Source organism: Leucoraja erinacea, chromosome 2, assembly GCF_028641065.1.
Source record: "Leucoraja erinacea ecotype New England chromosome 2, Leri_hhj_1, whole genome shotgun sequence".
In the NCBI taxonomy this organism is placed as follows: domain Eukaryota; kingdom Metazoa; phylum Chordata; class Chondrichthyes; order Rajiformes; family Rajidae; genus Leucoraja; species Leucoraja erinaceus.
In genome coordinates, this window is record NC_073378.1 from 50,798,695 (window position 1) to 50,812,526 (window position 13,832).

The following is a 13,832-nucleotide window of genomic DNA, read 5'->3' on the forward strand; positions in this document are numbered from 1 at the left end:
GGTAAGGCATTTAGAACGGAGATGAGGAAATACTTTTTCACATAGAGTTGTGTGTGGAATTCTCTGCCTCAGAGGGTGGTGGAGGCCAGTTCTCTGGATACTGTCAAGAAAGAGCTTGATAGGGCTCTTAATCATAGCGGATTCAGGGGATATGGGGAGAAGGCAGGAACGGGGTACTGATTATGGATGATCAGCCATGATCACATTGAATGTGATTGGCCAACTCCTGCACCTATTGTCTATAAAAAAATTAAGATTTTTGAACTATTATTTTGATGTTCTAGAAAAGAAAATGTGGTTGCATTTGTTTTTCAAATAAAGTCTCTAGAAGGGTGAAATTAACTACAAATGCAATTAAAAAAAAAAAACCACACAGGTCCCCTAATTTGAGGAAGGACATTCTTGTTATTGAGGGAGTGCAGAGTATGTTTACAAGGTTAATTCCCGGGATGGCGGGACTGTCATATGCTGAGAGAATGGAGCAGCTGGGCTTGTACACTCTGGAGTTTAGAAGGATGAGAGGGTATCTCATTGAAACATAAGATTGTTAAGGGCTTGTACACGCTAGAGGTAGGAAACATGTTCCCGATGTTGGGGGAGTCCAGAACCAGGGGCCACAGCTTAAGAATAAGGAGTAAGCCATTTCGAACGGAGACGAGGAAACACTTTTTCTCACAGAGAATGGCGAGTCTGTGGAATTCTCTGCCTCAGAGGGCGGTGGAGGCAGGTTCTCTGGATGCTTTCAAGAGAGAGCTAGATAGGGCTCTTAAAAATAGTGGAGTCAGGGGATATGGGGAAAAGGCAGGAACAGGGTACTGATTGGGGATGATCAGCCATGATCACATTGAATGCTGGCTCGAAGGGCCGAATGACCTACTCCTGCACTTATTGTCTATAAAACGCAGTTTAAATAACATTGTAGTAGACACGAGACATATAATTTTTATTTTGCCAATGTCAACCCTCTTGATACCATAGTTCTCAGATCATACAGAATAAAAACATTGACATTTTCTAAACCAAATTCACAGGTAGATGATATTGAATGACAAATATAGTTAATTTGTAGTTCATGATAAATTGCATCTTAAATCTAATTACCCGTTAAAATCTTTCACTGACTGATAATTGTGAAGTCATATCCAAAGTATTAATCCTGTTGATATATCCAAAGACTTTATACAATATATTTGTACCAGTGGCTATACCAAGATGATTCAGAAGTATGAATCACAGGAATAGCTACTGAATTATGTTGGTGCAATTTGACAAGACAACTAGCTGCTTATTACTATTTCATTTGAAAACAGTTATGCATCTATTTCACACTCAGAGTAAACCCAGATTGCTGAATTAAACATGTATAACTTAAGGGTATTCATGAAAATAGTGGTTTCATAAATAAAGTTGCGAATTTGTATTACTTTTATTGAAAGGTGGAATTAGTCTTGGTAGCTTTTTTCCCCCAAAGTACAGACATTTGTCTTTCAATATTAAAAATATTCCTGCATGGAATAATTTTTGCTGGAATTATTCATGATGTGCAAGCTGACATCATGCAATGTGCAGCAGGAGTTGGACTGAGATCCAGTTTCTCGACTGTGGTATTAGAGACAGGTCCCAAAGAAAAATTGCATTGATATGATGATAATGGTGGCAGCTTAAGTTTCAAATGTCTACCAAAGAAATGTAGAAATAAATTAGATTTTTCGTAGTTCGTTCAGAAAAGTCCAAAAACTAAACTTTTACTGAGTATTTTAGGTTTTTCAGAGAAGCAATATAACATAATTTATGACATACAATATAATTTGAATACATTCTTCATTGGAATAACATAATACCCAATGATATCAATCTCAAACTCCAAGTTCTGCATCATGCATTACTTTTAACTGGGAATAAAATTCAAATACAGGCCACTTTGCAATAATGTGCAATACAAAATAATATGCTGCCATATTACCAGAATAAGATCAATTGCCTTTTCAGATTCTCACTACCACCACTTCTCAAAAAATATGCTTTCTTTAGGAACACCAAGTTTTTCCAGCTGTTGAGAAACAGACTCTATCATTGGAGGTGGTCCACAAATGTAACAGAGGTTATCCTTTGACACATGTGCCAATGTATCTTCAGATATTCTTCCAACTAAAATAAAAATGAACAATATAATTACAAAATAACCATGTTCCAACCAGATTCTCTATAAAAAGTACTATATAAGATCTTAAAAATAAAGAACAGTAATTATAAATAAAAACTCAATGTAAAACATTCCTACAGGAAGATTTGCAAATTTAGAACATCTGAAAGTATGACACACCCAGTTAAATACTACTTTAAGTATTGCACGCAGTTCTAATCAAAGATTATATAGCAGAGCAAGATGCGCCACTCTGCGAAAAAAGCGTAGTTTGACATGGGTATGACATGTCGCCATTTTATTGAGCTGCAATTTACAATAATATTAAAAAAATTTACAATAATATTAACTAAATATGTGAAGTGATCGATGCTATATAACACACTTTTCCCTACAACACTGATTACACCAAAGATGATAGAGCAGATCAATCTTTGGAACGGATTACACCAAAGATACTAGAGGAGCATTGCCCGCTGCCTCGGGAGCGCCGACCGCAGGCAGACGCTCGAGGCTCCCCCAGCCGGCCGCCTTCATCTGGTATCGGGGGGACCGAGAATCAGTCCTGGATCAACTCAGGAGTGGAGGAAACGTCCTCTTCCCCCAAAGATACTAGAGGAGCCTCTAGTATCTTTGCTTTTCCCTGCGACCCGATGTAAGAGCAGATTGTATAACTGTGGAGTCCGTCCCCGCTACCAAAGATGTCGCGTTTGGCATAAACAAATGGCGGCCGTGACGTTCCGTTACGTACTACACGTCAGTCCATTGGATTTCGGAGGAGTGGTCTATCTTGCTCTGCTCTATAATCTTTGGTTCTAATATTGTGTGCAGTTCTGGTCGCCCTATTACAGAAAGGGTGTGGAGAACCGAAAAGGTGCAGAGGAGGTTTACCAGAATGCTGCCTGGATAAGGGGAAATTTGTTTACAAGGAGAGGTTCAGGAGCAGCTTCTTCCCAACAACCATCAGGTTATTAAACACTACAACCTTCAAATAAGCTCCAAACTACATACACTATGTGGCCATAGCTTTTGTCTTTGCACTATTATTGTTTGTTTATTTTTCTCAATGTACTGAACTTTTTTGTTTGTTATAGCGTTTACAGTGTACTCTGTTTCCATATCTGCTGTGCTGCTGCAAGTTAGAATTTCATTGTTCCGTTTCGGGACATATGAGAATTAAACACTCTGGACTCTCTCGACTAAAATTATGATATATAGGGTAAACAGTCAGTGCTTTTCCGCCCACCAGGGTGAAAACGTCAAAGATTAGAGGGCATAGCTTTAAAGTAAGAGGGGCATACTTTAAAGGAGATGTCCCAAGCAAGTTATTTTTAAACAGAGGGTGGTGAGTGCCTGGAACCTGCTGCAGAAGTAGTGGTGCAGGCAGATATGATAGTGGCATTTAAGAGGATTTTAGAAAAGCACATGGGTTTGCAGGAAATTGAATATGGACCATGTGCAAGCAGATGAGATTAATTTATTTCAGCATTTGTTCAGCACAGACCTTGTGAGACAAAGGGCCTGTTTCTGAGCTGTACTGTCTTTGTTCAGAATAAGTATACTGCTTTAAAATAGTAAATTTTAATCTTATAGAATTTTTCGAGGATGTAACTAGTAGCGTGGATAGGGGAGAACCAGTGGATGTGGTGTATCTGGACTTCCAGAAGGCTTTCGACAAGGTCCCACATAAGAGATTAGTATACAAACTTAAAGCACATGGCATTGGGGGTTCAGTATTGATGTGGATAGAGAAATGACTGGCAAACAGGAAGCAAAAAGTAGGAGTAAATGGGTCCTTTTCACAATGGCAGGCAGTGACTAGTGGGGTACCGCAAGGCTCAGTGCTGGGACCCCAGCTATTTACAATATATATTAATGATCTGGATGAGGGAATTGAAGGCAATATCTCCAAGTTTGCGGATGACACTAAGCTGGGGGGCAGTGTTAGCTGTGAGGAGGATGCTAGGAGACTGCAAGGTGACTTGGATAGGCTGTGTGAGTGGGCAAATGTTTGGCAGATGCAGTATAATGTGGATAAATGTGAGGTTTTCCATTTTGGTGGCAAAAACAGGAAAGCAGACTATTATCTAAATTTTGGCCGACTAGGAAAAGGGGAGATGCAGCGAGACCTGGGTGTCATGGTACACCAGTCATTGAAAGTAGGCATGCAGGTGCAGCAGGCAGTGAAGAAAGCGAATGGTATGTTAGCTTTCATAGCAAAAGGATTTGAGTATAGGAGCAGGGAGGTTCTACTGCAGTTGTACAGGGTCTTGGTGAGACCACACCTGGAGTATTGCGTACAATTTTGGTCTCCAAATCTGAGGAAGGACATTATTGCCATAGAGGGAGTGCAGAGAAGGTTCACCAGACTGATTCCTGGGATGTCAGGACTGTCTTATGAAGAAAGACTAGATAGACTTGGTTGATACTCTCTAGAATTTAGGAGATTGAGAGGGGATCTTATAGAAACTTACAAAATTCTTCAGGGGTTGGACAGTCTAGATGCAGGAAGGTTGCTCCTGATGTTGGGGAAGTCCAGGACAAGGGGTCACAGCTTAAGGATAAGGGGGAAATCCTTTAAAACCGAGATGAGAAGAACTTTTTTCACACAGAGAATGGTGAATCTCTGGAACTCTCTGCCACAGAGGGTAGTCGAGGCCAGTTCATTGGCTATATTTAAGAGGGAGTTAGATGTGGCCCTTGTGGCTAAGGGGATTAGAGGATATGGAGAGAAGGCAGGTACGGGATACTGAGTTGGATGATCAGCCATGATCATATTGAATGGCGGTGCAGGCTCGAAGGGCCGAATGGCCTACTCCTGCACCTAATTTCTATGTTAAATTTACAATTTGCCTGCAATATTGGTTCTAAACAGCATGCCGAGACAAAAATAAATCATGTTACTTCGGGGTTGTTTGAAATATTCATTGGCCTGTAGATCAGGAACAATTTCATACTCTTTTCAGATAAGCGTCGAAAAAAAGTGAAATTTAAGTCTCAATTAATCCGTGGAGGAGGCGGCCAAAGCGGTTTCCCCCTTACTCCCCCACACAAGACACACAGAGAAACATTAAAAGCATACATTGAAACATACTAAAAAAAACAGTATGCCCCACCGACCACTACACCGACATACTACCTAGAGTAGTGATGCATCTAGTTTTGGGGGCATCTCAGAAAATGTATGATCAGATTTTTAGTAATGTAGAATGGCCAAGGTTTTATCGAATCATGAGACCAAGTGGGCCCTGTCACACGGGAAGTTTGGTTCCCCAAAGCAATATTTGACCACTTACCCGTTCCCCAAAGCAACCCGTTCCAACGCAATATTCCACCACTCACCCATAGCCCCCAACTGTGCAGGCGCAGCTCATATCCCCTCATCCCCAACACTCCCTCCCTTTCACCCTCCCTCTTCGCTCTCCGCTCCCCCACTCCTCACCTCTCCTATTGCACTCTCCCACTAAACACAATGTTTAAATAATATTTCTCTTCCTCCCCTCACCCACCCTTCCTCTCCTTACAACAATGAAACAAATCTCTCATTACATTGGGTGGAACACTGTAGATGGGCAGTTTATGTAAATGAGATCCCATGGTGATGTCATTGTCGGGTGGAGCACTGTTCACCGGTGTTTATGAAAATGAGTTCCCATTATGACTGCCACTGCAACTGCAGTGTTCAAGTCATTCTTTCTCAAACTGGGTTTTGTAAAGTTAAAAATATGAATAAAGTAAAATATAACATCAATCTGAACGAAACTTGTTGAAAACACACCACAGTACAATAGTGAGTAAGGTGGTGGAAAAATTGTAGTGCTATTGTGTACCATTTTGGCGTAATTTCAGGATTCAGATTTATTCCCACCAATGCCCTACATAACTCAAGCATAATCTTGTATTCATTTTACACAGAATAAATAGTATCCTAATTTCCTGCAGTATTTTATGGACCTGTATTTTATGGACCTGGCACTGACACCCGATCAGCTGCATCTCAGAGCACTACATTCTTTCCCCATTGGAATATACGCATTCATTAAACAAAAAATCCAGATAAATTCAGTTTTCCACCTAATATCTATTTGCTAGGCACTTGTAAATTATGTAAATCATCACATCTTATCAAATCCTTTCTGGAAATTTAGGCACAGCACATCCAAGGGGTCTTCTTTATCAATACCACATTACTTCTTTAAAGAACTCCAATATATTGGTCAAACATGATTTCCTTTTCACAATCATGTTGATTTTGTTTGACTACCCTGAACTTTTATAAATGTCCCATTATAATGCCTTCAGTAATGGCTTTGGTCATGGGGAAACTCTTAAATAAAGCTTATGGGACTTTAATTTGAAAAACAAAAATGCTGCAGGTGCTGGAAATTTGAATTATAGGTATAAAATGTTGGAAACACTTTTCAGTTCAGATAGAATCTGCGAAAAGAGAAACAGCTGAAGTTTCAGAATCTAAAGTTGACATCTCTTTTTCTGCTTTCAGTCTCCCATTTAGAATAAAGGTGTTTATTTGCTATCATTCAATCTAATAGAACCTTTTCTAAATCTAGGGAATTTTGGAAAATCAAAATCAGTATGCTATTTATTTAAGAATCACTCCCTTAAAGACCCTAAGATAAAGCCCATAAGGGCCTGCATATTTGTCAGTTTGCTGCACCAACAATTTTTCTGTTGATGGTAATTTTCTTGCATTACTATTTCGGGATTGTTGCTTGTATCCTCTACAGTGTAGACCAATACAAACTGTTTAATTCATCAGACTCCTCCTCGTGTTCCACCAGTAATTCTCCAGGCTTGCCATCTATAGGGAATGTCCATTGGTTAACTCTTTCTTAAATAACTATAGAAGTTTTCACTATCTGATATTATACATCTGGCTAACTTCATCTTGTATGCTAATTTTATTTTTACTCATCTTTGTTTTGTTTTATAATCTAATCTTCTTTCTTCTGATACAACCTTTGACTTATTTCATTAACCACTGTTTATGGATCTCCCCAATGGTTTGCACCTATTCAATCAAGTATCTTTATAAAATTTTAGGACCTCAATTAAATTACCATTCAAACTTCTGAACTCAAAGAAATGTAGCCAAGTTTAGACAATTGTTCTTTACAACATGTAATTTTAAGTCAGATATTATTATGGCGAATTAGCGCTAAACTTACTCCAGGAATAAAACACTCTGAATTAAGTCTCAATATTTATGGTTCTGAAATTATTAGATCCTTCATTTTGAATCCCAATGTTCAAGAGACATTGTAACTAGTGCATTAGCTTCTTGATTACAATACGTTGGCTTTTGGTGAATTGTATATCTGGAGATCTATATCCACCTACGCAGCCTGCTAATCATCCGGTATGCTGATCTATCCTGGCACACACCAAAAGATCTGAATGGGAACTGCGCAATAAATCTCAAAGGGTACAGAGTACAGAGGAGATTTACTAGAATGTTGCCTGGGTTTCAACAACTAAGTTACAGAGATAGGTTGAATAAGTTAGGTCTTTATTCTCTGGAGCGCAGAAGGTTAAGGGGGGACCTGATAGAGGTCTTTAAAATGATGAGAGGGATAGACAGAGTTGATGTGGACAAGCTTTTCCCTTTGAGAATAGGGAAGATTCAAACAAGAGGACATGACTTCAGAATTAAGGGACAGAAGTTTAGGGGTAATATGAGGGGGAACTTCTTTACGCAGAGAGTGGTGGCGGTGTGGAATGAGCTCCCAGTGGAAGTGGTGGAGGCAGGTTCATTAGTATCATTTAAAAATAAATTGGATAGGCATATGGATGAGAAGGGAATGGAGGGTTATGGTACGAATGCAGGCAGGTGGGACTAAGGGGAAAAAAAATTTGTTCGGCATGGACTTGTAGGGCCGAGATGGCCTGTTTCCGTGCTGTAATTGTTATATGGTTATATGGTTATATGGGTACAAAGAATGCACACATTTGTGACAATTGTATTAATAAAAAATTGCTTTTCTTCATAAAACTAAGGTCTGATAAAATATCAACCCAAGACATATTCAATGTAGATGCATGGAATAGCAGAAATTAGACACAAAGGGCTGGAGTAACTCAATGGTCTTGACCCCATCCCAACATGATACATGTTCTCCAGAGATGCTACCAACCCACTGAGTTACTCTAGTACTTTGCGCATATTCAATTTTGTTTTTATATTTAAAACCATTCAGATGTTTTTGTTTCTAATTTGAAGATGGAGTTACATTCTTAAATAATTTGTCCTTATCTTTTGACCCGAATAAAACTTAGCAATAATTCGAGGCCTAAACATAAATAGTATTCAAAAAGATCAAAAAATTCTAAACCTTACCAGTTATGTAAGGCAAGATTTCTTCAGGTACTTCAGAGCTTTGCTGTGTCACATGAAAATGACAACTGATCTTTCCAGAAAACTCCTTTGCTAGGTTTATGATATTTCTCTGGAAAACAAGTCGATTGCATAAAATGATTAAATAAGTAACCTCAGCGGAAAAAGGAGAAATGTGTTCAGAAATCTACAATGGACTAAAGTGAAACAAAAAGGAATGCCTTCCATCTCAAGTCAATAAACCCGTGGAAAAGTACTTCAAAATCAGTGCAGCAAATATGGCAACTTCAAAATAATCTTGGGAAACCTATAGAATCAGATTTATGGCAGTTTAGTAATTATGATACAGGACTAGCAACCCAGGAGCCATATATTCAAATCCTAATTAAGGTAATTGGTTGAAGATTAATGGAGTAAATTAGTTTATTTATGAGTTGATTGTGAAAAGTGTTAGATTATTAAACTTCACTAATGACCATGAGGTAAGACTATCCATACCCATGACATTTCCTGACAACACCATTACAGTTGCCACTGAAGTGACCCAACAAATCACTGGGCTGTAAAGTTATCAGCAAATAAAATGAGTTTCACCTCTTTTCTCAAGTTAAAGAATTTGACCCTGTCAACATTCAGCACAATAATAAAATGTAAGCATCTCAGGAGGAAAAAGTGCTGCCATTTTTTCTGTACTTAGCTATGATCTGATTGTTCATTTTCATCAAACACACAAAAATGGTATCAAGAAACATGAAGGAAAAGAGAATAAAATGCTTTCAATTGCTAATAATTAATTAAAAGATTATTGCTGATAACAGAGCATTGTCAAGCTGCACATTTGTCAATACATTTTCACCAGGTTTAATTGAAGTGGAGATTTTAGAACATTCTTCTAATCGCTTAATAAATTTAATCAAGACCTTTTCTTCCATTAGGGCGAATTTTGTCAGGTATATCTTCATGGAGAAGCAATCAAGGATGGCCCAGGAGAATGAAGGTGATTAATTTGAAAAGTTCACTTCTATGGCCTTAACCATTTTTGGCATTTATACAACTCCAAATGTTTTGCTATTCGATTCAAAACTGTTCCAACTGTTATTAGTTGTATCAGTGAAATTAAATTCAACAAACTAGTCTACTTCAAAACACTAAGGTACACAAAAATGCTGGAGAAACTCAGCGGGTGCAGCAGCATCTATGGAGCGAAGGAAATAGGCAACATTTCGGGCCGAAACCTTTCTCCAGAATTTGACAGTTTTGAATCGAATAGCAAAACATTTGGAGTTGTATAATTGTAAAAATGGTTAAGGCCAGAGAAGTGAACTTTTCAAATTAATCACTTTCTACTTCAAAACACTCACTGCTTTTGTGACAAGTAGTAAATTAAAAAGTTATTTTTTTGTGCCAAGGTGTTGCTAATAGTAACGTGCATTTAGATTGGAAATAAAGTTGTGCAAATTCACAAGTCAATACATCATACATTAAAAGATCACAGAAACTGTATTTATTACAAAACATATGGTTGTTTACACACTGAAGCATAAAGCTGCAAGAGCAATTTAAAGAAAAAAGTTGGCATTCCATATCTTTACTTATACAAGAATAGCAACCAATTCAAAATTTGTAAGACTAGATTCATAACCATCAGGCACACAGCAGTTCCTGCCGCTGCCTTATAGCTTCAGGGATTGGGGTTTGAACCCGATATCCACTGTCAATGTGGGGTTTGTTCATTCTCCTTATGACTTCATGGGTTTCTGCCATGTCCTCTGGTTTCATCCTTCAGCCCAAGATATAACCATCTATGAACTTTCATATGTTTTTGTAGGTTATATCATTACTGTAGATGACCACTGTGTCTGATAATGGCACAAAAGAACCAAAGGGAATATAGATTCAGTGTTATATACTATGGAAACAAGCTCTTCAGCCCAATTTGCCCATGCCAACTAAGATGCCCCATCTACGTTTGTTCTATTGACCCATGTTTGGCCCTTTTCTCACTTTGTACCCGTCCAAATGTATTTTAAATGTTATTATAGTACCTGTTCAAACTACCTTCTCTGACAGCTTGTTTCATGTGGCCTCTTTGAGCAAAAGTTGTATTTGTCCCATAATCATTCATGTTATCATCTGTGCTAATTGGTACCACATGTTCACATTTGTAAAATTGCAATTCTCACCCTGAGCCCACTGTAGTTTTCCAACAATCTTCCTGAATGCACTTGTTTGCACAAACACTGCATGTTCTTATTATTCTTGAAATTAGTCTCACATCCCATATTTAATCAATTAAAACTGCCTACCTTCCCATTCTGAAATGTCAACTAATATTGTAGTTTTACCTTTTTCTAAGGCCTCTTCTCTTACCTCCTGATTAATCCTGAATTCCAACCAGCACATCAAATATAAAACGAATCTCAATCTGGCGAATCATCATTATTTATTTATGAGAACTACTGGTGAGGGCTCAATGGTTCTTTATTGTTACGTATGTATTGCACAGTGGAATTATTGCAACCGTCATCATATAATTACAAAAGAAAGTAAGTTCAAAGTCTGAAATGTGCACATACTGGATGTATCGGAGCACCCCCCCGCAATCCAGATGGCCTCCCACATCTCCCTTGGCTAGTTCGGCCGCCAACTAATGCCCCTCTCCTCCCCCGACCAACTGTGTCCCGGGCGGCACCTTCTACAGCAGACTTTGAAAGAGCTGGATGCAATATCCTCTCCTACCGGCTCACTCCTTGTGTCCTCATCACCAGCAGCTCCCACTTCCACGACTCTCTGGTCTTCGGGGCAGAACGGCTTCTGATCTTCCTCTATAGGCAGTCGCCTGGCACGGCGAATCAGGCCTGTCTTTGTACTCGGCAGCTACCGGGTCTGTCCTTGAGCTCAGCAGTGGGACGGGAACTTTCGCTGGGGCGTTAATATTTATAATTTTTCATGGAACCCAAGTAATCAGAGAAGTAGACCAGTTGGCCCGTTGAATCTGCTCCACAATTCAATAAAATCATGATTTTGGCCTCAACTCCAGTTTCACGTTGTAGTCCTCATCCATAAACAACTAACATTTGGTCATCTCGCCTGAACACTCAATACTCTCTCCCTAAACCTTCCTGCTTTGATACATTTTGTATTACCTTAAGGCATCTTAAAATTATTTTTGATTGAATGCAACAGTTTGTGTTTTAAAATGAATATTATATATGTCATTGTAAATCTAAAGCAACTGATTATTATTATTATTATTTTTACTTTAACTAATTTGATTTGGAGGTGCTTAAACACACATTTTTTTTTACCTGACCGGGCAACATTTCAAAAGAAAGTAAAAAGTGGCAACAACCACATCAAGTAGGCTCGATGGGCCAAATGGCCTAATTCTACTCCTACAACTTGTTTGTGAACTTAATATAATTTTGCTGTGAAATCCTTAAACCTGCGCTGTTAAGGAGAGATGGAGTAACAAATGTGGTAAAAATATAGGGGTACACGGTTGTATCTGGAAGAAATGTGAAATTAACCCTATGTATTTTAACCGTAGTATTAAATGCTTGCAAAAGGTAGATGGAAAGGGAGTAATTTATTCAAATAAAACAGGAACAAAAAATACAGAACCACAAAATGCCACAAACAAGCAATTACAGAGAATGAAGCGTCAAAGGAATTTTAAAGCATGGGAATAATTGACCAGATGTCATCATTGCCTTTATGTGAATAGTTCAGAGCAAACTACTAAATAAATTGTTGAAATTCCACTAGAAGCATTACGCTTCTAATTCATGGCCAGGGAAATTTCATTAAACACAAACTTAATAGACTGTTAAACTGCATTAAATATCGTAAACAAAGTCTATCTTATTGTCTGCTGCAAGTCAATTTAAAGATCCACAGTGTCCATCAATCATTGGACTACACCAGATTCACACTGCGATTATGAAAATGTAAAAAAATATTAAAAGGATTTTCTAACCTTGAAAAGCAGCTCTTCCATGTTCTTAGCACTGAAGTAGAGCTGTACCGATCCTGGCTTGTATTTACAATGCTCCGTTCCTTGTAATCTGTGGAGATCAGCAGCGTGCAAGAGTATAGAATACAAGGGATTTATGCCCACACCACCTGCAACCAATAATAGATCCACCGGAGAATCTGAAGGACGAGGGTCAAAGAAGAAATCACCTCCTACACGAAGAGTTACCTCCGAACCAATCTCACACTAAGAAAGAAATAAAATTATTTGTCAAGAAAAGTTTTTTTTTTAAAGTTTTTTTTTAATTGCCACTTTTGGGAACGTTCTATTGGAAAACCAAATTGCATTCTAAATATTTATTGTCTTTTAAAAAGGTTCATCATATTATTGAAAAATGAATTAAGAAGTTAAATGTTATAATATTTTTCAGTCAGCAATAATATGTGATCAATATATTTTTTTATAATTTGTAATAAAAGCGTTCTTTGGCAGTCTACGTACCAAGATGGCACTGAACAAAGTATAAACATAGAAACATAGCTCCCGGGATTTGGAAGCAACAGCATCAAAGAGAAGCAGGAGAAAGCACTGATTGGCTCTAGTCCGAGTGGGAGGAGAGTTGGAAGAGAGTCAGAGGGGGAAAACAGTTGAAAAGGAGAGGCAAAGCACAGGCAGACTTTACTCAGAGCTCCCGTGGATTTTGAAGCAACAGCAACAAAGAGAAGCAGGAGAAAGCACTGATTGGCTCTAGCCCGAGTGGGAGGAGAGTTAGAAGTGAGGGGGAAAACAGTTTAAAACTGAGGAATTTAGTTTGTAAATTGGTAAATTAGGCAATTTATCAGTCAATATAAGCAGAACGGCTCTTAGGGAGCGGCAGTGAGGGAAGTGCCCTGTGAGAAAAGTGCGAGTCTTTGGCTCGAGAGTCAGTGCCCTGTGAGAAAAGTGCGAGTTTTTGGCTCGAGAGTCTTTGGTGAGGAGGCTACGCAAAACGCTGGAGAGGGAGAGACGAAAGAAGGAGATGTCAAGCAAGCTGATTCAGTGTGATGCTTGCAGTATGTGGGAGGTCAAGGGCACTGCTGGTGCCTCTGGCTGCTGCAAATGTGTGAAGTGCATCCAGGTACAGCTCCTGAAGGTCTGTGTTGGGGAACTGGAGAAGCAAGTGGATGACCTCCGGTTCGTCAGAGAAACTGAATCGTTCCTCGACAAGTCCTACAGTAAGATTGTTACACCTAAGGTACTGGAAGAGAGAAGGTAGGTGACGGTGAGAAAGGAAGGGAGACATAGAATGCAAAGGTCCCCGGGTGTTGTACCTCTTGTGAACAGGTTCACCCACTTGGAAGCTGTCGGGACAGAAGACTTTA

General features: G+C 38.8%; 1 protein-coding gene across 2 annotated transcripts in view; it reads right to left on the bottom strand.

Annotated features, from left to right (window-relative positions):
* Positions 1-1,530: 1,530 nt before the first annotated feature.
* The window catches only part of oxnad1 (oxidoreductase NAD-binding domain containing 1), a 36,307-nt gene continuing 24,005 nt past the window's right edge, over positions 1,531-13,832 (bottom strand). For both annotated transcript variants that reach the window (XM_055656694.1, XM_055656690.1), the window contains exons 5-7: positions 12,475-12,717; positions 8,499-8,607; positions 1,531-2,148 (exon numbers count right to left, since the gene is read on the bottom strand). In XM_055656694.1, the coding sequence (XP_055512669.1) occupies positions 1,997-2,148; positions 8,499-8,607; positions 12,475-12,717 (504 nt within the window). In that variant the 3' untranslated portion in view covers positions 1,531-1,996. The remainder of the gene's footprint in view (positions 2,149-8,498; positions 8,608-12,474; positions 12,718-13,832) is intronic.